The sequence below is a fragment of the Ranitomeya variabilis genome, chromosome 1 (genome assembly GCF_051348905.1).
Source record: "Ranitomeya variabilis isolate aRanVar5 chromosome 1, aRanVar5.hap1, whole genome shotgun sequence".
NCBI classification, from domain to species: Eukaryota; Metazoa; Chordata; class Amphibia; order Anura; family Dendrobatidae; genus Ranitomeya; species Ranitomeya variabilis.
The window spans coordinates 206,314,978-206,341,180 of record NC_135232.1 but is presented as its reverse complement, the minus strand read 5'-3'; the positions used below and the strand labels follow the sequence as shown (position 1 = coordinate 206,341,180).

At 41.7% G+C, this 26,203-nt stretch overlaps 1 protein-coding gene across 11 annotated transcripts in view; it reads right to left on the bottom strand.

Annotated features, from left to right (window-relative positions):
* The window catches only part of TAOK3 (TAO kinase 3), a 285,308-nt gene that overhangs the window by 162,074 nt on the left and 97,031 nt on the right, over positions 1-26,203 (bottom strand). For all 11 annotated transcript variants that reach the window (XM_077292154.1, XM_077292162.1, XM_077292158.1 and 8 more), the window contains 5 exons: positions 17,303-17,500; positions 16,819-16,890; positions 16,642-16,743; positions 11,028-11,073; positions 6,667-6,763 (listed from right to left, as the gene is read on the bottom strand). In XM_077292154.1, the coding sequence (XP_077148269.1) occupies positions 6,667-6,763; positions 11,028-11,073; positions 16,642-16,743; positions 16,819-16,890; positions 17,303-17,422 (437 nt within the window). In that variant the 5' untranslated portion in view covers positions 17,423-17,500. The remainder of the gene's footprint in view (positions 1-6,666; positions 6,764-11,027; positions 11,074-16,641; positions 16,744-16,818; positions 16,891-17,302; positions 17,501-26,203) is intronic.

Sequence of the window (26,203 nt, the reverse complement as noted above, 5' to 3'; positions counted from 1 at the left end):
TAGCAGTACTACCAAACGCAGGCCACATTTGGCCTCCTTCCCCACGAATACTCTTGCCGCAGACAAAGAAGTGGAGGTCATTACAGAATGTATGCCCCAGCAGGATGAGGCTAACCAGTGTGCTGTACAGAACGGTCTCTGCCTCAACACAAAACGACCAAGATCATTCTTAGTCATTGTTTTAATTTAAACAAAAAAAACCCAAAACACAAGAAAAGTCTGTCAGTGTGCGGTGTTATTAAATGGCCTGTTTATTACTATGGGTTTCCATCATATGGTAGGGTCCCTTTGACATTAACTCCTTCACCCCCAAGCATGCTTTCAACTTCATGACTAGGCAAAATTTTACATTTCTGACCACTGTCACTTTATGATAACTCTGGAACACTTCAATGGATCCCACTGACTCTGAGACTGTTTTTTCATGACATTGTACTTTATGATAGTGGTATCATTTGTTTAATATGTCTTGCATTTGTTAAAAAAAAAAATTAAAAAAAAAATCAGAAATTAGGTAAAAATTTTGCAAGTTTCAATTTGTATGCCCTTAAGCCAGAGAGATATGTCACACCAAAAAGATAATAAACAACATTTACCACATGTCAGCTTTACATCAGCACAATTATTGAAACCATGACCAGCAAGGGGTAACAGGAGAAAATGGACCCCAAACATTGTTGTGCAATTTCTCCTGAGTAAACCGAAACCCCATATGTGGGGAAAGCTACTGTTTGGGCACATGTCGGGACTCGGAAGTGAAGGAGTGACGTTTTGGAATAAAGACTTTGATACAATGGTCTGCGAAGTGTTATGTCACGTCACCCCTGATGTGCCTAAATAGTGGAAACTCCCCATAAGTGACCCCATTTTGGAACTGATCTAGTGTTTCCTGTTATGTGAATTTTTATAATGTAGTGGCATACGCAAGTTGTGTAGGGTGCATTAGGTTGGTATATGCGAGTTGTGTAGTGTACGTCAGGTTGGCACACGAGAGTTGTGCAAGTCAGAAATGAATTTAGTAGTCCATGGATGTGTGGTACAGTTTGAAGCATTCTTTTATACACATGCCAGTTTTCACAGCAGGCGTCACAATGATAAATGGTGTCCTTGCGTCCTTCTGTAACACACTCTGCAAAAAAGGATGGTCTCAAGAGGTGCAATTTGAGGTACCTCCCCCGGTAAATGTTGGCCTAGTACGATACAAGCACTTTTAGTTCCCGAAGTACTGGGGCCCGCTCCTTCCGGATCTTTAAAAATTAGGGCCTTGATCACTACCTCCTGGAACTGAAGATACGACATACCAGTCTGGCCTGCACATCGTGATGGCATGTAAGCATTGTGCATTGCCATCTGGACGATGTGCACAGCCAGCTTCTTGTACCACACCTTGGCTTTTCTCAAGGCACTGTACGGCTGGAGAACTTTATCAGAGCGATCAACTCCCCTCAATGGTCTTGGTGTACCCCAGTACACAGTGTGGGTTGTTGACCTATGTAGAGGTACCTCTTACAGTGCTGGGGGTGCTGCCATAACCATGTGGAGAGGTGAAGGACATCCTTCTTGTCCTTGTACTTGACCACCAGCATGTTATCGCTACATTGGGCTCTGCTCTCACCCTTTCTGAGACGCTGCCCAGTTGGCATCTTAGGGAGGTGTCTCTGGTTTTGCTGACAGTAACATATGCTGCAATAGCTCATGCAGAGAGGTCCTTGAAGAGTGGGATGCTGGCATGAAAGTTATCTACAAAGAGATGATAACCTTGATCCAGCAGTGGGTGCACCAAATCCCGCACAATTTTCCCCACTCACTCCAAGGACAAGGCAACATTCAGGGGATTCAATCCTGGTGTCCATCCTTTCATAAACTCTGGTACTCTCACACGGTTTGTACAGCTTAATTCCCTGGCCCTCTTACTGGGCAGGTATTGCCAGAATTTTAGCCTCACCTTAAAATGTATTAGGGACTCATCCACGCAGATGACCCTTTGAGGAAAGTACACCTCAGCAAACGTGATGCTGAAGTGCTCAGTAACCGGCCGAACTTTGAAAAATTGGGGTCATCAAGGGTAAAACATTGTGCATTATCATTATAATGCTAAAATTTGTGGATTTATGGGTTATAGCCATGCGGAGCAGTGTCATATAAAACATCAGCACTCCAATATTGCCAAGGTAGTGTCTTCCTCACTAACCTCATGTGAAAGACAAGGCCCCAAAATGTCATCATATCTACTGCTTCTACAGGAGTCCAGTTAGAAAATGATGAAGAGCAGTTGTGTGCTGAAAATTGCCAAGTGTACAAATTTGTCTAAGCCACCGTAAGGTTTACAAAATCCTCAAATAAAAAGGCTTTGAAAAAGTCAATTTCTGTGAGGCCGGTGATGTCAAATTGAATTCCTAATTGTGCCACAAAATCAGGAACCTGTGGCTCATAATTTTCAGGATGTGAGGTCCATAGTGAGTCAGCGGTGGGCGCTGGCTCATTTTCTGTACTGGGGGAGTCTGCATGGTGGTTCAGGATCACTTGAGGAGGAGGAGAAATTAAAGGAAAGTGGGATCCTCTCCCTGACCATCAGTGTCGGAGGCAAGGTGTGTGTGTGTGTGTGTGTGTGTGTGTGTGTGTGTGTGTGTGTGTGTGTGTGTGTGTGTGTGTGTGTGTGTGCGCGCGTGTGGTAAACAATTTGTTTTTTTAGTTAGAAGTGAAAAAGATAAAAGAATCTAGAAAGAAAAAGAATAAAAAATATAGAAATTTTGAAAAACAAAAAACTTACTAAGTGGAGGTCAGTAAAAAAAATTAAATTAAATTGAGCGTTCGCAACTATCTTACACTAACCCTGACTCTACTCAGTAAAAAAAAATACAGTAGTAGATGCAGATTGCTGTAGCTGTTTTTTTACTATCCCTAATCTAGTCCTATCAACTAATCAAATTTTTTTCTGCACACTCAAAAAAAACAAACCAGAGGCCGATCACTGATGTGTGCCAGTCATCAGCGCTCCACGACTGTAGGATGCATGCATGTCTGGATATGGTGCAAAAAAAAAAAAAAGGATTAAAGAAAAAACAAAAGTCCTTGCCAAAAGTGAGCAAGGGTGCCAATCAGTGATGTGCATCTGATCAGCAGGCTCACCGATTGTAGGACACACACAAAGCTGGTGCACAGGGTGTTGGGGGGAAAAGACAGACAAAAAAAGTGCCCTGGAAAACAGCAAACACGAGTGCGGATCAGTGATTTGTGTCCACGATCAGCGCTCGGCAGCTGCAGCACACACACAAAAAAAGAAAAATAACCTGCCAAAAAGTCGAGTGATCAAGTCCAAGGTCAGCAAGTACTAACCAACATGGACGTATGGATACGTCGAAGGTCGTGAAGGGGTTAGGGCATGTACACATGATCAGGAATGGCTCACTATTTGCTCAGGATTTGACGCAGGTGAAATCTGCTTCTGAGATTACTGGCAAGGTCACCTGCGTTTTTTCATTGCATAAGCTTTTTTGTCACTTGAAATAAAGCTAATTGAAAGTTGGCTTCTGGGAAGGAAAAAAATGATTTCCTGATTGCAGATACATTGGGGTATGTTCTCAAGGTCAGTAAACGCCACGGGTTGGATGCTGCATACATCTGCAGCATCCAACCTGCAGCGTCCAGGTGTTACAGCATAGTGGTGGGATTTCAAGAAATCCCATGCCCGCTATGTGTGCACCAATGCCAGCGGCTCACTGCAGAAACAGACATGTGGCGTCTCTTTCCAGTCTGCAGCATGTCAATTTATGTGGCGGAGACGCTCAGTCTCCACTGCGCAAATTACCCATACACTTTCATTAGATGTGGTAAAACCGCATTATCTTCCTAGTCACATACATATTTAGTGCAGGAACGCAGCTTACTACGCATGTTTACTAATTTAAATAATGGTGAATCTTGTGACACAGCCGGAAATACATGATACAGGTTGTGGAGGAAAGCACAGAGAAAGGTCCCTTCATTTTTAATAAATACATTTAAAAAAAAAATAGGGTGGGGTCCCCTATATATGTTTACCAGCCAGAGTAAAGCAGACTACTAGTACTGGTATTTCAGGCTAGTAAGAATCCAATATCCATGAACCTTACCAGCCTGATAATACCAGGCCGCAGCAGTCTGTTTACCTTGGAGAGGATGCCACTATTTTTGCTATCCATCCAACAAAAAATAATAGCGTGGGGTCCCCCTATTTTTGTTAGCCAACAAAGGGGAAAAAAAAAAAAATATGACAGCTGCAGCCTGGTATTCTCAGGCTGGGTAGGCCCATGGATTTATTCCCTCACCAGCCTAAAAATAGCAGCCCACAGCCGCCACACAACTGGCACATCCAAAGCTGCACCAATTGTGGCACTTTACCTGGCTCTTCCCACTTGCCTGTAGCGGTGGCAAGTGGGGTAATATTTGTGGGGTTGATGTCACCTTTGTAAGACCATGGCTTTGTAATGGAGAAGAATCTATAAGGCTATGTGCACACGATGCGGATTTGCTGCGGATCTGCAGCAAATTTTTCCGCGCAGAAACGCTGTAGGTCCGCACTCAATGTTATTCAATGGGATAAAAAAAAAAGCTGTGCGGAAAAATCAGTGCAGAATTGCTGCGGATTTCAAACAAGTGCATGTCACTTCTTTTGTGCGGATCTGCAGCGTTTCTGCACCCCTCCATGTTAAAAATCCGCAGTAGCAAAAACCGCAGAAAATCCGCATCAATTCCGCATATAAACCGCACAAAATCCGCGGCTGCGGATTCTGCCAGGAGATGCTGATTTTGTGCAGAAAATTCTGCACCTCTTTTCCTACGTGTGCACATAGCCTAAGACACCTATCCATTACTAATCCTATAGTTATATGGTAAATAAAGACACACCCAGAATAAACTCCTTTAATTGAAATAATGATGCAGACTCCTTTAATAATCTCAATTAAACTATACTTCCTGTATCGCCTAATTCCACCGAAGTCCCCGGCAGTCACGTGCACTGCAGTTCTCGCTGTCAGCTGATCGATCGTGAGAACTGCAGTGCGCACGAACTTCCGGCTGAAACAAGGTACGCTAGTATGTAAATTAGTACACATGCGTAGTAAGCTGCGTTCCCGCACTTAATAAGCATGTGACTAAGAAGATAATGCGGTTTTACGGCATCTAATGATAGTGAATGGATAATTTACGCTGCGGAGACGGAGAGTCTCCGCAACGTAAATAGACATGCTGCGGTCTGGAAAGATGCGCCACATGTAAGTTTACACAGGGATGCCGCGGGCGTCTCTGAATGCATAGTGGACATGGTATTTCTTTAAATCCCATCCACTCTGCTGTAACATCTGTCCGTTGCAGGTTTGACGCTGCGGATGTACGCAGCGGCCAACCTGCAGCGTTTACTCACCCTGGAAACATACCCTTAAGGCTATGAGACCTCAGTTTTATACATAGCTTTTTAGAGCAATTCGTGCACCTGAGATATGTGGCAAAATTATTTGCAGCAAATAATGTTATGGGGAAAAATTTGCTGAATCTTATGAATTAGAATCATTTGCTCATATCTAATGACAAGCATTTAGTTGATAATGGGATGAGCTGTCCGATTACAATGTAGCATATGCCCCAAACACTGAAATAATATTTCCACTAGAGGGGGTTGCAGTCTAGTCTATTCCTAATACTTCTTTAATTTGACGATTTTCAGCAGTTCGGATACAATGTTGTCAGTGCAGTCCACCTGTGATATTTACTATGATTGCTATGACTGGTAAGAAGGCATGTGGAAGGCAGAGTAAATGCATCAGTATGAAAATTAATGTCAGAGGTTCTATTTATAAGAGACTGCGATCCTGCTCAGCCCTGAATGAAGGATATAATCCATCACATCACTCCCTGCTCAAGTAGAGTTTAAATGTGCAAGTATACCTCACACAGATAATAACGCCATTTCATAAGAACTATGCTGCAGTGGTTTTCGTCGGCGTCTCTCATATCTTGTAGAATGCAAAAGTTCTATCTAGTTCAGTAGATGTGTGGTGTTTCTTAGCTATAACCCAACACACACACACTGATGAAGAAGTACTGTAAACCCATCCGATGGCGCAGTCAGACAATCCAGCTTACAAGCTGTATTACAGCAGAAGTCCGTACACAGCTGTTAGTGGCCTTTTGGGGGTTAAAAAAAATGCTCTGGCCAGATGCAAGTTTCGGGTCACTAGAGAAATACAAAAGCACAATACAAATATTGATTGTATGTGCACTTTTTGTTTGTTGTTTCACAAAATAATGGAAAAAGACAGCTGACCAATGCAGCAACACTTCCTCTGGAGCCCAGAACATAGCCACTGCCTTAGACATTGAATGGTTACAGACAGAGGAGATCCAGGTCAAGAAGGAGTTTAAAAAAAAATTACTGACTTTATTGAAGTACATTAAAATAGTGCTAAAAATCAGAAAAAAATGCACTCATCAGAATGCAGAACCAACACGTTTCGGGTGCTTATAGATTAGAGGCGATATATGGATCAGAAACTCGTAGGTGATGGATGCACTTTTAACTGCACTTTAATAAAGTCTGGACTTTTTTTTTTTTTTTACTTTGTCTTGAACTGGCTCTCCTTTATATTCTTAACCTTTTACCTGGAGACCATGGTAATTCTGGCTTACCTGTGAATCATATTACGTGAGTGCAGGTAGTCCAGCCCCTGCAAGGCACCATGAGTAATGGCCGCGATCTCCACTTCCTGAAGTGGCTTCTTGTGAACTATAGAAAAAGAGAATTGCATTACAGAAAGACGACTAAAATGGGACCCAGTCATGTCAAAAACCACTATTAACCTGCAGATATGGGGTTAATCTGCAGATGGATGGCATTCTGAAGCCGTGCAGCCGCTATACTGAAAGTCCGGCCGTAAAGGGGAACTTTATTCCTCCTGTCAGACCCCATTTTTCAGCCATAGAGGCGCAGTCGGTACAGCCTTGAATGACAAAATAGGCTTTGGTCTTAAAGGGTTTTTCAGCAGAGAATGACTGATGAGACCAAGTAGAGGGGCTCTGTGCATCATGGCGCTGCCAACCATTGAAATACACCCTCCCACCTGCTATGTTTCCATCTGTCACCTCCATTCTCTGGCTCTATGAAGGCAGAGCTGTCAATCAAATAAGGGGGTGTGCAGAGGAACATGGAGCAGCTATGAAGGTGCATGTAAAGGATTGGCCCCGCCGTGAAGCATCGAGACGTAGTTTGAACAGTCATTCTCTGCTGACAGAGTCCCATTTAAGAAGCACTGTGGCCGGAATGGCTTCAGTCACCGCTCAGTATATACTGTGTGGCCCCTGTAACCAAGCCTCCACACTATAAGTCGGCTGTGCAGTGCATCGGTACACCGGCCACAGTCAGTCAGTAACGGGGTTACAGCGGCCACACAGTATGCACTGAGCGGTGACTGGAGCCACGCCTGCCCAAGTGCCTTCTTAGGACCAAAGTCCATTTTAGCATTCAGGGAAACCAGTCATGGGAATAGGCTGGCCAAACCACAAACATGAACATGAATAAGACACAGGCTCCGTTATTGCAAATACCTATATTTTACTCTAAAGAAAAAAACACATTATATGGGGACACGGAGCGAGGTCATTGAGATTAGGAGTCACTGATGCACTTAGGGAAAGACCTGTACATCACGCAGAGACGGATACAGATCCATCCCGGTGAGGACTTATTTCAGTGGAATCATCAGTGGACGTCATGTCCTGTTTGGAGAGCCCCTAATGTGCCTAAACAGTGGAAACCCCCCCACAAGTGACCCCATTTTTGAAACTAGACCCCACAAGGAATGCATCTAGATGTTTGGTGATCACCTTGAACCCCAGGTGCTTCACAAGTTTATAATGCTGAGCCATGAAAATAATAAAATCACATTTTCCCTACAAAAAAAAATTACTTTAGCCCCAAATTTTGCATTGTCATAAGGGTAACATGACAAATTGCACTACAAATTATATGGTGCAATTTCTTCTGAGTACGCTGATACCCCATATGAGGGAGAAAACTACTTGAGGCCCAGTGCAAAGCTCAGAAGGGAAGAGGCGCCATATTGGGAGTTCAGATTTTGCTGGAATGGTTTGAGAGTGCCATGACACATTGGCAGAGCCCCTGAGGTGCCAGAACAACAGAAACCCCCTATATGTGATTTTGACTTCATAGGTATTTTCCAGAAACAAGCAGCAATGAATGCTGCCAAGTGGAAATTTCAAACTGCCGCTGTAGTGACCAGTATGTTGCAGTAACCAGTACATTAAGCCCAATCCGTGTTTCTGGAGACATACAAGCGTAAATTAGGAGGACACCTGTCTTCAGAAATGCCAAACATTTGGACGCTATATGTGGTTTAGGTACACTGTGGGGCTCAGAAGGGATGGGGGGTATTTAGATTTGGAAGCGGAGAATTTATTTTGGAGGGTGAGAAGCCATTTAGCTTTTCCAGAGCCTTTGTGATACCAGAAATGTGGAAGCCCCTATATTTCCATTAACAGATGACGGACCTAAGTGGGGACTTGTTTTTTTTTGCGTTTTTGAACGCATTCCCTGCGCAATGTTCATCTGTGCCGCTGTCAGCGGCATAGATGGGTTAAATGTCAGCAATAAAAAAAATAAAAAAAATGTGTATTTTGCTTTTTTTTTTCCTTAACTTTGTCCTACTATTTGCAGGCTGATCACATGAAAACTGTCAGCACTGCACTGACAGAGAAAGTTACTGATCATGCACTGCGCATAATCATGCAACTTTCCTTGCTCTGGTGACCCGGATGTCATGACAACATCGGGTCACCATGGCAATGATTGGGACCCCATGTCACGCTGCGGGGTCTCCGAACCAATGGCAGACGGGATGTCAGCCCTTCGCCTGCTCCCGAAATGCAGCGATCACATTCGATCACAGCATTTAGGGGGTTTAAGTGTCTGGAGCGATGCGTAACTGCCAAATGTCTGCTGTCAAAATCAGCAGAAAGCAGCTGGCGATCGCACACGTGTGCACGCCCCATCGCTTAAACATAATAATCTGTCCCTGTTCAATAATGTCCAGGGCACAGGGACGTATTATGCCCAATGTCAGAAAGGGGTTAATCTGTATTTGCAGTTTTTCAGTTAATAAGATTCTTGTGCTTCGTTTGGGGCGTGCCGGGGGGGGGGGGGGGGCAGGGGTCTTCATGAGGTGCTTAGCTACTTATACTGATGGCTTCTGACAGGTCATTGATCCCTCAGTGACCTGCCTCCTATTTTATATACCTTCAGCACGATTGCATGTATAATGTGCATTTAATTCTTTTTATTTGCTGGTGTAATTCATAAAATAAAAAAAATTCTGTCTCAAAATGGTGCCGGCTGTGCCTGATAGATGCTACTGCACTGGCGGAGCCATCTTCCTAGAGAGAGAAAAAAAAAAAAAGAAGAAGGTCTCCACCCGCACCTGCGTGAATCACCAATAGATGCTGATACTCTTTTCATGAATTTATACCAGCAAATAAAAGAATTAAATGCACATTATACATGTGATCATGCTGAAGCAACTGCCTGCCGATGGTGATTTTTTTTCAATACATATAATAATCAGTATGTAAAATAGGGGGCAGGTCAGTGAGAGATCAGTGACCTATCAGAAGCCATACTGATGAATAGCTAAGCAAATCACCACATGAAGACCCCCCACAGGCCGCAACACAAGCATATCAACTCAAAAATGAAAATAAAGATTAAAAACAACCACAAGACGGATTTCATCAACCAAGGTATCATTGTAATCAGTATATCGGCACCGACCGGACAGTGTCTGTAGGTTACTGTGCACAATCCTGCTGACAGGTTCCCTTTAATGAAGACCTATAATTTCTGAAATGCATGTTACAATGACAAAATTTGATACTTAATCAGTCCAGTGTAGACACAGACTTCTACCCCAAGTTAAGCCTAAATGTTAGCAAATCACAAAAAAGTGGCAAAATAGATGGTATTACTCCACAAATGCATTACTTTATCTCGCTAAGGCTGTGTGCACACGTTTAGGAATTTTCGCGGTTTTTCACTATAAAAACGCGATAAAACTGTGAAAAAACGCATACATTAAGCATCCTATTAGAATGCAATCCGCAATTTTTGTGCACATGTTGCGTTTTTTCCGCGGCGGAATCTCATTCTGGACAAAAATACAGCATGTTCATTCTTTGTGCGGAATCACAGGGATTCCGCACACATAGGAATGCATTGATCCGCTTACTTTCCGCATGTGGCTATGCCCACCGTGCGGGAAGAAAGCGGATCATGTGTGGTTGGTACCCAGGGTGGAGGAGAGGAGACTCTCCTTCAGACCCTGGAAAACATATAATTGTAAAAGAAAAAAAAAAAAGAAAAAAAAAATAAAAAAAGTCATAATATCCTAACCTTCCGTTCCCAATAATGCATTGTGAAAATGACCTGTGATGACGTAGCGGTCTCGCGAGACCGTAAGTCATCGGAGGACATTGCAACAATGCATTATTGGGACCGGAACATCACAAGGAGCGGGAAGGCTGCCGGGGACGCCGGAAGGTGAGAATATCATGATTTTTTATTATTTTTAACTTTCTATCTTTTTACTATTGATGCTGCATAGGCAGCATCAATAGTAAAAAGTTGGTCACACTTGTCAAACACTATGTTTGACAAGTGTGAGCAACGTGTCAATCAGTTTTCCAACGATGCTACAGATCTCTTGGAAAACGTTAGCATTCTGCAAGCTAAAAACGCTTGCAAAACGCTAGTGTTTAGCGGGAATACGCATGCCAATTCCGCATGCGATATACCCCCGGCAGGAATTGCGGAATTGACGCAGAAAGTTTCATGGCAATTCTGCAACGTGTGCACTTAGCCATGATGGTTAGAGAAATTCTTTTCTAAAACCGACACTGCACTCGTATATTGAATGTGTAGTATAATTGTGCAGGATGATAACTTTTCAAGACCAAGAAGTTATGTCACATTCTTCTCTTACCCTCTAACAAATCTGATGCAGATCCCAGGCAATATTCCATTACCAGCTGAAATGAAAGAAATTAGTGTAGTTAAACAATCAGGTAAGAAACAGCACCGGGCAGACAAAAAGCACCACAGTAACAAAATAATAATAAAAAAAAAAAGTATGTCCCGATGTCTAAGTATCAGAATCAATCCCCAGTGCCCCATGACAATCTTGTACTAAGCCTGTAATATTATTACATTAAATTAATGCATCCAGACCGGTTTTAAAACCTTTACTACAAATTAACCATCAAAGCATTCAGTAACTCTTACACTATAGAAATCTTACTGTTCTCACAGCACAGAAACCCCATCTTATATTTCCTTCCTTCAGGCATCATCATGAATGACCCTTTCCAAGATCAGAAGATAAACCTTTGCACAGTTTGATCTTTGACATACGTATACACGTAGTGATAAGACGACCCTTGGCCTGCTTCCTTTTACCCCAAAATAATATTTTTTATTACGACATTTTCTAGGAAGTGTATCGCAAAATACCAATAACTGCTTGAGTGTTAAACCTCTGATCACATTTGAGGTTTGCAAAATCTAATTTGCTTTGTCAGCAGCCGCCTGGTTCTGGTTACCGAATTTGAGTTTTCAATGCACCAATATCCAAATATTTTCTCATGCACGTTTTAAAGATTTTCACTAAATGTGTAATTTCCAGTTAATAGTGCACAACCTTACTTTTTGACACCAATTAGAAAATCAAATAACATTTTTCTTTATTTTACCGACTCATTTTTTTAAACCTGAGGTTAGCCCTGTCCCTTAATTCCGACCATTTGGATATTGTACGATGCATAGCATTTTCAATAATTTATCTTTCCTCTCCTAAAGTGGATGCACATTAAACAACTGTTGTTGGAACTCAGTGAAAATTTAACAAATGGAAACAACTAGCTCTCCCTAAAGCCAAGTACAAATGAGCACTGAACTTTTTGAACAAGTAATATCCGCATATTGCCAAAGTGACTAGTCCCATAGGCTCGTCTGCATAGTGGACAGGTACAATAGCTACTATTTACTTGTACTAATCTGATCTGTAAATAGGGACACTACCCCACACTTATTAGTGGAATTCTAAAAAATTACATATTAAGATATTAGACATTCATATTTCGGAACCCCAATTGAAAAAAAGGTTAGGTCACTATGTAAAATGTAAACAAAACAAGAATACAAAGATTTGGAAATCTCTTATACCATATTTTATTCACAACAGAACTTAAAACAGATCAGAAATCGAAAGTCAGACATTTTTCTATGTCATTTGAAAAAAAAAAATTGAAAGCATATAAAAACATTTAGGTCAACAACACACCAAGAAAAGTTGGGACAGGTTTATAAAAGGGTGGTAAAGTAAGTGATACTCATGAAAAACAGAAAGAGGGTCAACCAAGTCTCATGACGGTGTCTAAAAAGTGCATCTTAGAGAGGCATAGTCTCTCAGAAGCAAAGATGGTCAGAGGTTCACCAATCTGAAAAACTGAAAACCTAAAAATTGTATAGCAATTTCAGTAAAATGTTTCTCAACCATAAAATTGCAAAGGCTTTCAATGTCACTTCATATACAGTACAGATTGTCAAAAGATTCAACTATTCTGAAAAATTCCATGTGCACAAGAGACCAGGCTGACTGTCAATATTGGATACTGGTGATCTATGGGCCCCCAAGTTGGTACTGCATTAAAAACACGAATGATTCAGTCATACAAATCACTGAACATGGTTTGCTATAGAATCTACAAAGCCATATATAAACAAAATCCAGAAACCCTGCCATATTCTCCATACCAAAGTTTATTCAAAATGGAAAACCATTCTGTGGTCAGATGAATCAAAATTTGAAATGGTTTATGGAAACCACATACGCAGTGTCCTGCAGACTCAAGAGGAGAGGGACCAACCACAAGCTTGGTATCCACACATACCGTATATACTCGAGTATAAGCTGACCCAAGTATAAGCCGAGGCACCCAATTTTGCCACAAAAACTCGGTAAACTTACCGACTCGAGTATAAGCCGGGTATGCATTGACCCCTCATCTCTATTCTGGCATGCTTGGCTGCCTGTCCCAGTCCTCGTGTGCATGGCTCCCCCCATCGCTGTCTTTGTATGCATGGTTCCCATAAAAAAAAAAAAAAAAAAAACACATCCCACTTTGCCTGCGTGCCCTCGATGCATCTCGGTCTGGCACCAGCAGCTCTTCCGGCCGATTAAGGTAATGAATATTCATTCCATACCAATGGGAGTGGAGAGGCGTGAATATTCATCACCTTAATGAGCGGGGCCACTCGCTCTGCAGGAAGTTCTGCTGGTGCCGGTAAGAACGAGATGCAGCGAGGGCGCACAGGAAGATAAAGTAGAAGGTTTTTTTTGTTTTTACAGCTGCTGGAAGCCGGCAGCTGCGGCTGTAACTGCACGCTATAAGAGAAATGAATATTCATTTGTCTTTAGCAGCGGGCACAGGCTTTAGCCACAGCCGCCAGCTCCTGCCTCTGTGACCCACTGCTTTGCCGTTCCCTCTCCCCAGCCGTCTTTCTGGGACAATTGACTTGTGTATAAGCTGAGGGGGTCATTTTTAGCACAAAAAAAAAAAAATGTGCAGCAAAATTCAGCTTATACACGAGTATATACGGTAGTTAAAAAGCCAGCATCACTGATTGCATTGGTGCCTATTGCATGGGCAGCTTACACATCTTGAAAGACTCCATCAACTCTGAGAATTATATTGAGGTCTTAGAAGTGGGACTCAATTGCAGCCAAGTAAATGGGCCGCACATAGTAAAAAGTTGAATATGAAGGGCTGTGTTCTTTGCGCGATAAGATGTTTTCAGTGATACCATTTGTGTTCTACATGACTTTTTGCTAATTTTGTACCATTTTGGCATTTTATAATGGTGTTTATCACATGTTATAGTAGAATTTTATTTAAAAATTTAAAAAAAAAAAACATTTCTAGGGGCAAAATTTTTTGATTTATTTTCTTAATTTATAAGAATGTTTTTGTTTTCTTTTGTATTCCAATCATCCCATTACAATAATATCGTTTACCAATTAGCCTCACATAATTCTGGCGCCAAATGTCCCCTTTTTGTAGTAATGCTCCCTATCCTGGTCATCTTGTAGTAATGTCCTCATCCTGTTCCCATATTGTTGCAGTGTCCCCATCCTGGTCTCATCTTGTAGTAGTGTCCCCCATTCTGGTCCCCATCCCGTAGGAATATTCCAATCTTGTAGTAATATGCCCATCCTGGTCCTCTTCTTGCAATTATGTCCCAATATATGCAGTTTTTCACCTACAGTTGTGTGAAAAAGCGTTTGCCCCTTTCCTGATTTCCTATTCTATTGCATGTTTGTTACACTTAAATTTGTTTGGTGATCTGAAACTTTTAAATATAAAAGACCAAGATAGGAATTTTGGCTCACTCATCTTTGCAGAATTATTGTAATTCAGACATACTGGACAATTTCCGTGCATGGACCGCCTTTTTAAATGTCTCGACTTTTTATAGGTCATGGCATAGCATCTCAATCGAACTAAGGTCAGGACTGACTAGGCCACTCCAAAGTCTTAATTTTGTTTTTCCTAAGTCATTCAGAGGTGGACTTTCGGGTGCAATTTGGATCATTGTCCTGCTGCATAACCCAAGTGCGCTTCAGTTTGAAATCACAAACAGATGGCCAGACATTCTCCTTCAGGATTTTTTGGCAGACAGCAGAATTCATGGTTCCATTTACCAGAGCAAGTCTTCCAGGTCCTGAAGCAGTAAAACACCCTGAGTACATCACACTAACACCAGCATATTTTATGGCTAGAAGGATGTTCCTTTTCTGAAAAGCTGTGTTTCTTCTATGCTAGATGTAATGGGACATAAACCTTCAAAATATTCAAGTTGGTATTCATCTTGCAACTCTGACATGCAGACGATTTGTGCCCAGTCTCTTTCTTATGGTAGAGTCATGAACACTGACCTTAACTGAGGTAAATGAGGCCTGAAGTTCTTTCGATGTTGTTGTGGGGTCTTTTGTGACCAACTGGCCGAGTCGTAGCTGAGCTCTTGGGGTAACTTTGGTCAGCTGGCCACTCCTGTGAAGGTTCACCACTGTTTCATGTTTTTGCCATTTGTGGATAATGGCTCTCAATATGGTTCACTGGAGTCCCAAAGCTTGAGAAATGGATTATTAACCTTTTCCAGACTGATAGAATTCAATTGCTTGGCTTCTCATTTGTTCCTAAATTTCTTTAGATCGAAGTATGAGGTCTAGCTTTTGAGGAACCTTTGGTCTTCCTCACTTTGTCAGGAAGGTCCTATTTAAATGATTTTTTAATTGAAAACAAGTGTGGAAGTAATCAGGCCTGAGTGTGGCTAGGGAATTTGAATTCCAATTCCCAAAGATGTGATAAACTACACTTATTTTATGCTTTAAGGAGGGCAGCAATCGCTTTTTCCCCTTAATAATAAATACCTTAATTCACAAACTGCATTTTGTATTTACTTGTGTTAATCTTGGTCTGATATTTCAATTTGTTCAGTGAGCTTAAACATTAAAGTGTGACAAACATGCAAAAGAATAGGAAGTAAGGAAGGGGCAAACATTTTTTCAACTGTACACATTAAACAAAAAAACTGCTTACCTGACCTCTCTCGGCAAATGGCGTCCTCTTCCTCCTCCCCAGCTGGGGAGGCACATGGCAGTGACGTGATGTGCTGCTGCGATGGGCACAATTACATCAGCTGCTGGCCTCTGATTGGCTGATATCGGTATTGCGGTGCACAGAGTTGGTCTCAGCGCAGCAATACAATGCAATTGAATTTGCGTCCTCTGACATACATTCAACTGAAACCAAGCGCTAGCATCGGTGGTCCCCTGACTCCCTGTACATGATTCTCTCATGAGTTCAGGCATATAGGGGCCGCACAATTGAGCCTTGGGGGCCGTAGGCAGCCCGCGTGTTTGAGACCCCTGTTTTAGAACATATCCACACTATTTCAGGGAAGGTCTTGCATATTTCAGAAAGATAATGCTACACCACATACTGCATCCTTCCCAACAGCATGGCTTCATAGCAGAAGAGTTGGGGTGATGACCTGGCCGCCTGCATGCCAAAACATTTGGGATTCTATGAAACAAAAACCCCCCAAAAAACGACCCCGGAGAGTTGAGCAGCTAGAATATAACATCATATAAGAAAGAGACAACATTCCTCTCCCAAAACTTCAGCAATTAGTCTCTACATTTGCCAGATATTAAACTACTGTGATAAGAGGGGATGCTGCACAATGGTAGTCATGGTCCTGTCCCAACGTTTTTGAGACATGTTCCTGCCAATTTCTAGATATTATTCCATTTAATTGGAATAAAAAAAAAAACAAACAAAAAAAAACACAACTTACCCCTTCTGATCAGTATTCTATGTTCTGCGGTCAATAACATATGGCCATAAGAGACTTCCCAATCATTGCATTCTTAATTTCTTTATATTCTACACATCGTCCCAACCTGTTATTTACATAAATTCACTAGTGTATGGCAAACTTAGCGGCACGTTACATTACTGCTCTCCATTACTTACCCATGCTGTATGATCCTTTAAGTAGCACCCCTTGTACTCTATTGTATTCGGGTGTTTCAGCTGCTGTAAAAACCTGACTTCCTTCAGTATGTCCTGCCATTTCTGGGAGACAGTAAAAGCCATGTCAAGTCACCATTCTCACAACAAGTGGAGGAGATCTGTATGACAGGAGCTTACCTCATTCATCTGCTTTCCACTGTAGGACATCTTTTTAACAGCCACCACTTCATTCGTTGTGGAGTTTGTAGCCTAGATTAAAAAAAAACATATTAAAGATACGGTCAGCACGACATACAATATCTGCTTAAAGTATATAACAAAAGCATCAATGACTTTCTTCATAAAATAACAGGCATGAATAAATAGCTAGAAGTGATGGAAGTCGTGTTGTCATCCATGTTTTGTCTATCTGAATTGATACATTCAAATGGTAAATTGGAGATTACTCCTAGCCATTTCTGGTCATCCAGCTCACGAGTTCTGGAGTTACCAAGAATCTGTTTACTTGGAGCGATGCGAATGTTAGTGTGTACAGAACAGACTAATTGCAGTATTTCAGCAATTAATATCCCGCACCATCAATCTTACATAGCTAAACTTTGAGAAGGATTACACCACTGCGTTCTACGATATACCATCTAATTATGGAAAATCTCCTTACAAAGTACACTGCTCCAAAGCTGCCATGTCCAATCTCATGCAGATTGACAAATAAGGTCTCTGGATCATCTTTGCAAAAGAGGTCCGCTATGTCAGGATCCTTCAGCAGTCCCTTCTTCATTTTGGATGGGATAGCAATGTCACTCTTCCTTTCAGCCCCTAGTTTGGATCATGCTACATCTGGCATGAAGGCCAGTACCTAAAAGAGAAAAAAAGTCACAGGACAATTATCTGTCTAAGGTCCACTTCCGTCTGTTTGTCTGTAAAGGAAATCCCGCGTCGCTGATAGAGCCCAAGCGGCCGCGACCAGAGTGCTGACTGGAGGGGAGTAGGGAGGGACTAATTCTCGGCCGGACTGTGCCCGTCGCTGATTGGTCGCGGCAGCCAGGACAGGCAGCTGGCGAGACCAATCAGCGACGCGGGATTTCCGTGACGGAAGTTGCAGACAGAAAGACGGAAGTACCCCTTAGACAAATATATAGTAGATATATATATATAGTACAGAACAAAAGTTTGGACACACCTTCTCATTTAAAGATTTTCCTGTATTTTCTTGACTATGAAACTTGTACATTCACAATTAAAGGCATCAAAACTATGAACTACCACTTATATACTTAAGAAAAAAGTGTGAAAGAACTGAAATTATGTCTTATATTCTAGATTCTTCAAAGTAGCCATCTTTTGCTTTGATGACTTCTTTGCACTCTTGGCATTCTCTTTATGAGCTTCAAGAGGTAGTCACCAGGAATGGTCTTCCAACAATCTTGAAGGAGTTCCCAGAGATGCTTAGCCCTTGTTGGCCCTTTTGCCTTCACTCTGCAGTCCAGCTCACCCCAAACCATCTCGATTGGGTTCAGGTCTGGTGACTGTGGAGGCCAGGTCATCTGGTGTAGCACCCCATCACTCTCCTACTTGGTCAAACAGCCCTTACACAGCATGGAGGTGTGTTTGGGGTCATTGTCCTGTTGAAAAATAAATGATGGTCCAACTAAACTCAAACCGGAGGGAATAGCATGCCGTTGCAAGATGGTGTGGTAGCCATGCTGGATCAGTATGCCTTCAATTTTGAATAAATCCCCAACAGTGTCACCAGCAAAGCACCTCCTCCTCCATGCTTTACAGTGGGAACCAGGCATGTAGAGTCCATCTGTTCACCTTTTCTGCGTTGCACAAAGACACGGTGGTTGGGACCAAAGATCTCAAATTTAGACTCATCAGACCAAAGCACAGATTTCCACTGGTCTAATGTCCATTCCTTGTGCTCTTTAGCCCAAAGAAGTCTCTTCTGCTTGTTGCCTGTCCTTAGCAGTGGTTTCCTAGCAGCTATTTTACCATGAAGGCCTGCTGCACAAAGTCTCCTCTTAGCAGTTGTTGTAGAGATGTGTCTGCTGCTAGAACTCTGTGTGGCATTGACCTGGTCTATAATCTGAGCTGCTGTTAACCTGCGATTTCTGAGGCTGGTGATTCGGATAAACTTCTCAGAAGCAGAATAAATCCTCAGAAGCAGAGGTGACTCTTGGTCTTCCTTAACTGGGGCAGGCCTCATGGGAGCCAGTTTCTTTGTAGCGCTTGATGGTTTTTGCCACTGCACTTGGGAACACTTTCAAAGTTTTCCCAATATTTCGGACTGACTGACCTTCATTTCTTAAAGTAAATGATGGCCACTCGTTTTTCTTTACTTAGAATTTGTATTATGGCAAGAAAAAAGCAGCTGTGTATCCACCAGACTTCTGCACAACACAACTGATGGTCCCAACCCCATTTATAGGGCAAGAAATCCCACTTATTAAACCTGACAAGGCACACCTGTGAAGTGAAAACCATTCCCGGTGACTACCTCTTGAAGGTCATCAAGAGAATGCCAAGAGTGTGCAAAGCAGTCATCAAAGCAAAAGGTGGCTACATTGAAGAACCTAGAATAGAAGACATAATTTCAGTTGTTTCACACTTTTTTGTTAAGTATGTAATTCCACATGTGTTAATTCATAGTTTTGATGCCTTCAGTGTGAATGTACAATTATCATAGCAAATAGATCAATGGCTGCACTCAAAATTTACTGTGCTAAGGCAAGGAAATGTGCAATATGTGAAATGTGAATAGCATAATGGCTAGGGAAATTTATGAAAAAAACCACGAGATTCTTAGGACAAGATTTGGCCAAAAGTTGTGAGCCCATCCACCAAACGTCAAGGTAATCTCAGATCGGATGGGTAACTGAGCTGACTGCCTAGTGTGAACACTTACCTATGGCTAATAACATGGTGAAGCCTGCTTTTATAGGAAGCTCAGAAACAGCTGTGTTAGGATGTAATTAAAATCACAGCATGGTGAAGGGCGGAGCGTTCAAGCCAGAAAAATAATACATAGTAAATATAAGAAGACTGACCGAACAGCAATCTAATCTGAACTGGTGCATAACCAAAAAAGACTTTTTTGGTTATGCACCAGTTCAGATTAGATTGCTGTTCGGTCAGTTTTCTTATATTTACTATGTACAATTATCATAGTCATGAAAATACAGAAAAATCTTTAAATGAGAAGGTGTGTCCAAACTTTTGGTCTGTACTGTATATGTGTATATATCTACATATATAATTGTCTAAGGTCCACTTCCGTCTGTGTCTGTAACGGAAATCCCGCATCGCTGATTTCACCAATCAGCGATATTGGGGCGGGAATTAAACACCGCTTCACTTTTTACTAGTAATTAGATTTTTAATAGTAAAAAGATATGTTTTAAAAAAAAAAAAATCATGATAGTCTCACCTTCCGGTGTCCCTGGCAGCTTTTCCCGTTCCTCTCGATGCTCCGGTCCCAATGCTTTGCGGTAATGACCCCAGATGACGTAGATGACGCGCTACATCATCACGGGTTATTGCCGCAAAGCATCACTGGGAACAGACCTGGCGGGAGCATCGCTAAAGGCCTGGGCAGGATCCGGGGCCACCGGAAGGTGAGTATATAAAATAAAAATTGCACAATAAAATATTTAACAGGGATATGATGCCCAAACTGCTATATACTATGTGGCTGTGTTCTATACTACGTGGGCTGTGCTATATACTACGTGGGCTGTGTTACATGCACCATGGCTGTTATATACTACGTGGGCTGTGCTATATATTACGTGGGCTGTGTTACATACTACGTGGCTGTGCTATATACTATGTGGATTGTGCTATATACTACGTGGGCTGTGCTATATGCTACATGGCTGTGCTATATGCTACGTGGGCTGTGTTATATTTCTCTGCTGTATCTGTGCATCATGAATCGTGGTATGTTTTGAAGGGGGGGGGGGGGGGGGGGGGGCCCACTGAGACTCTTTTGCCCTGGCTTCACTGATTGGTCACGCCCGGCCATCCGAATCCTGTGTATTCATTGCATTATTCTGAAATCTTCATAAATAAACTACTGTACATACATATTCTAGAATACCAGATGCACAGTTACAGTGCCTACAAGTAGTATTCAACCCCCTGCAGATTTAGCAGGTTTACACATTTGGAATTAACTTGGCATTGTGACATTTGGACTGTAGATCAGCCTGGAAGTGTGAAATGCACTGCAGCAAAAAAGAATGTTATTTCTTTGTTTATTTTTTTTTTTAAATTGTGAAAAGTCTTTTCAGAGGGTCATTTATTATTCAACCCCTCAACCCACCAGAATTCTGTTTGGTTCCCCTAAAGTATTAAGAAGTAGTTCAGGCACAAAGAACAATGAGCTTCACATGTTTGGATTAATTATCTCTTTTTCCAGCCTTTTCTGACTATTTAAGACCCTCCCCAAACTTGTGAACAGCACTCATACATGGTCAACATGGGAAAGACAAAGGAGCATTCCAAGGCCATCAGAGACAAGATCGTGGAGGGTCACAAGGCTGGCAAGGGGTACAAAACCCTTTCCAAGGAGTTGGGCCTACCTGTCTCCACTGTTGGGAGCATCATCCGGAAGTGGAAGGCTTATGGAACTACTGTTAGCCTTCCATGGCCTGGACAGCCTTTGAAAGTTTCCTCCCGTGCCGAGGCCTAGAACCTCCGCTCCTCCATCAAGGATCTTAAGATGGGTCGTCATTTCATCTTCCAACAAGACAACGACCCAAAGCACACAGCCAAGAAAACCAAGGCCTGGTTCAAGAGGCAAAAAATCAAGGTGTTGCAGTGGCCTAGTCAGTCTCCTGACCTTAACCCAATTGAAAACTTGTGGAAGGAGCTCAAGATTAAAGTCCACATGAGACACCCAAAGAACCTAGATAACTTGGAGAAGATCTGCATGGAGGAGTGGGCCAAGATAACTCCAGAGACCTGTGCCGGCCTGATCAGGTCTTATAAAAGACGATTATTAGCTGTAATTGCAAACAAAGGTTATTCCACAAAATATTAAACCTAGGGGTTGAATAATAATTGACCCACACTTTTATGTTTAAAATTTATAAAAATTTAACTGAGCAACAAAACTTTTTGGTTTGTAAGATTTATGCATCTGTTACTAAATCCTGCTCTTGTTTGAAGTTTGAAGGCTCTAACTTATTTGCATCTTATTAAACCTGCTAAATCTGCAGGGGGTTGAATACTACTTGTAGGCACTGTATATGGATGCGCTCAAATGAAATGGGAATGGTTGGTGACCCAGATCGGGGCTCTGAATTTGCAGAATGGGCAAAACTGAAATTGGAACAGGACCCTCAGTTTACACAGAACATTATGTTCAGTGATGAGGCAAACTTTTTTGGGTGGGCCATTTATATGGATACAGTTAAATAACATGGGAATGGTGACAGTTTTCTTGCGTAGGGTGTCTTGCATTGAAATCTGCTGCAATGACCCATGGCTGTAAACAAAGAGAAACTTGTAAATAACTCATGAATGAATAAAGTTATGTTAAAACTAAGCACACCATTGTTTTTCTTGTGAAATTCTCAATAAGTTTGATGTGTCACATGACCCTCTTCCGATAGGAAAAATAAAGTTGGATCCAAAATGGCCGAATTCAATATGTCCGCCATGGTCACCACCCATCTTTAAAAATTTCCCCCTCCCATATACTAATGTGCCACAAACAGGAAGTTGACATCACCAACCATTGCCATTTTATTTAGCTGTATCCATATAAATGGCCCACCCTGTATAAATTAAAATGTACTTAGTTAAAGCTACGCTGCAGTGTTAAAAGGAACTGTCCCACGAACCACTTTTTTTTTTTTTTTTTTTTTTTTTTTTTACTTCAAGGCATTTGCTTGTTTTTTTTCCCCCTTGGTTTCTGTCAGTTGAATGGCCACAGTGTGAATGTACACCTATGCACCTTATACTTCCTATAGTTTTAAAAAATAAAATAAAAAAAAAGATAAAAAAACACAGGGGACCCCGCTGGAACAGAGCAGATGAAGTGAATGTTTCCATCAGCGAGTTACCTTACCGATATACGAGGAACATGTACGGCACATTTGGGAGCCGGTGTATGGAGCAGGCTGGCAGAGTAAGCCCACCTCATACACAGCAGATAATAGCTGTGACAGCCAAGACCTCTTCTAACAGCCGCGGGTCATTATTTACTTTTATTAAATTAGCCCTCTCTGGGATTTGAATGCTATGTATTTTGATTGCTAGCCTAATGTACTGCAACACACAGCCATGCTAGTCTTACACAGAGAAGACGCCTGACAAAGGCCATAACTGTTTGTGATGCCAAGGGGTTAACTACTGGAGCTTTTTTCAGGTTTGGGCTTTCGTTTTTAGCTTCCCTTCTTCCCAGAGCCATAACTTTTTTATTTGTCAATATGGCCATATGAGGGCTTGCTTTTGTGGGACGAGTTGTACTTTTGAACGACACAATTGGTTTTACCATGTTGTGTACTAGAAAACGGGAAAAAAATTAAAGTTAAACTGCAAAAAAAGTGCAATCCCACACTTGCTTTTTTACTAGGTTCACTAAATACTAAAACTGACCTGCCAGAATGATTCTCCAGGTCATTAAGAGTTCATAGACACCAAACATGTCTAGGTTCTTTTTTATCTAAGTGGTGAAAAAAAATATTCCAAACTTTATTCCGTGATCTGGGGTCGGGTGAGCGCTTATTTTTTTTTTTGCGTGCTGAACTAACATTTTTAATTATACCATTTTGATGCAGATGCGATCTTTTGATCGCCCGCTATCGCACTTTAATGCAATGTCGCGTGTCCAAAAAAACCGCATTTCTGGCGTTTTGACTTTTTTTCGCGCCGTTTAGCGATCAGGTTAATCCTTTTTTTTGTTGACAGATCGGGTGACTAAGAACTATTTGGTATTGCTGAGTTCAATGTTTGATTTAATCTTTATTGTTTTATTTTGAATGGGGCGAAACGGTGGCGATTTAAACTTATATTTTAAAAAAAACTTTTTTTTTATATATATTTTTGCCATGCTTCAATAGCCTCCATGGGAGACTAGAAGCTGCAATAACCCGATCAGCTCTTCTACATGAAGGCGATGGTCAGATTCGCCTCTATGTAGCAGATTTACTCGCTTGCTACGAGCGCCGACCACTGGGTGGCACTCACAGTAAGTCAGCACTGACAACTATAGAGGTCTCCAGGAGACCTCTGGTCGTCATGCCAACACACCGGTGACCCGCGATCACATGACGGGGGTCACCGGTAGTGATGAACGAATATACTCGTTTCTCGAAATTTCTTGAGCATGTTCGGGGGTCATACGAGTATTTTGCAGTGCACGGAGATTTCGTTTTTCTTGCCGCAGCTGAATGATTTACATCTGTTAGCTACCATAAGTACATGTGGGGGTTCCCTAGGAAACAGGCAACCCCCACATGTACTTATGCTGGCTAACAGATGTAAATCATTCAGCTGCGGCAATAAAAACTAAATCTCCGAGCACTAAAAAATACTCGGATGACCCCCCAGCGTGCACCAGAACTCTCGAGTAACGAGTATATTCACTCATCACTACTGACCGATGCAGGTATTTCCGGCACGATTGCCGGAAGCGCTTGTTAAATGCCACTCTCACAGATTGACAGCGGCATTTAACTGGTTAATATCCGCGGGTGGACCATGATTCCACCTGCTGCTATTGCAGGCACATGTCAGCTGTTCAAAACAGCTGAAATGTCCCCGGAAAGATGTGGCCTCACCGCCAGAGCCCACATCAAAGGGAGGGAGTTCGACATCGGCGTACTATTACACCCGATGTCGGAAAGGGGTTAAAGAGTACCTACCATTAGTCTGTGGCTGCCTTTTAAATGTAACCTCTTCATGACCAATTTTCCTTGTACTTTTTTTTTTTATCCCCTTCTACCAAGAGCCAATACTTTCAGTCCCCATGACCTTATGATGGCTTCTTTTTTTGCAGGACAAGTGGTTCTTTTCAATGACAACATTCATTTTATCACGTCCTGCACTGGAAAGCAGGAACAAAAATTCCAAGTGCGTTAAAATAACAGACGTGCAATTCTACAATAGTCCGAGGTTTTTTATTTATTTGCCATGTTCACTATACAGTAAAACTGATCTGACAATACGATTCTTCAAGTCAGTACAGTTACGCAAGTAAAACTTGTAGTTTTAAGTGGTGAAAAAAATAAAAATACATTTGCTTGTGTTATTTTTCATCACCTGTAAAGGCTTTCATTTTTCGGCACCCGGAGCGGTGTTAATGCTTATTTTTTGTGCTTTGAGTGGACGTTTTAACATATACCATTTTCGAGTAGATACGGTATTTTGATTGCCTCTTACTGCAATGATGGACAAAAAAAAAAAAAACATGGCTGAGCCAATTTTGGCCTTAATGACCAAGCCAATTTTTACAGTTCTGACCACTGTCACTTTAAGTAGTAATAACTCTGAAAAGATTCAATGTATCCCACCAATTCTAAGATTGTTTCTTCATGACATTCTACTTTATGATAGAGGTAAAATTTCTTCGATATGACTTGCGTTTCTTTATGAAAGAAAGAGAAAATTTGAAAAACTTAGTTTTTGTGCCCTGAAATCCTAGAGTTATGCCACACAAAATAGTTCATAAATAACATTTCCCGCATGTCTACTTTACATCAGCACAATTTTGGAAACAATTTTTTGTTAGGATGTCATAAGGGTAAGAAGTTGACAAGCGAGTTCTCATTTTTCCAACAAAATCTACAAATTTTTTTTTCTTTTTGGGGAGGGGGGGGCAGATCACATTTGAAGAGACTTCGTGGGGCCTATATGACATAAAGTACCCAAAAGTGGCACCATTATAAAATCTGCACTGCTCAGGGTGCTAAAAGAACGAGAACTGAAGCAATGTGGAGGGGGAAAAAAAATGAACATTTAATTTTTTTTATTATTATTATTATTTTAGACCAAAACTTTTTTTTATTTTCACAAGGGTAACATGAGAAAACGGACCACGAAAATTGTTGTACAATTTCAACGGAGTATGTTGATACCCCATAGGTAGGTAAAATGCACTTTTTGGGCGCATGGCAGAGCTCGGAAGGGAAGGAGCACCATTTAATTTTTTTTAGCACAAAATTGGCTGTAATTGAGATCGGACGCCATGTCACGTTTGGAGAGCCTCTCATGTGCCTAAACAGTGGAAACCCCCCCATAAGTCACTACATATTGGAAAGGACACCTCTTATTGATTTTATCCAGGGGTATAATGACCCTATCACAGTGATCGCAAGGAACCAATAGGAAAAATTCCCTATTGTTGCAGTAATCAGCTGGCAGATCTTGACGGGCGTACTGCGCATGTGCCAACTATTTTTTTTCCAGGCAGATGACATGGAGGGTCAGGGAACAGATCAGGAGGGACCAGCGAACCCCATTTCGCTCTCCACTCTAATATGTTAGATCACATCAGAGTAGTGAGAAATTAATTTTAAAATCTGACTTTTTTTGTGATCGCCTGTATAAG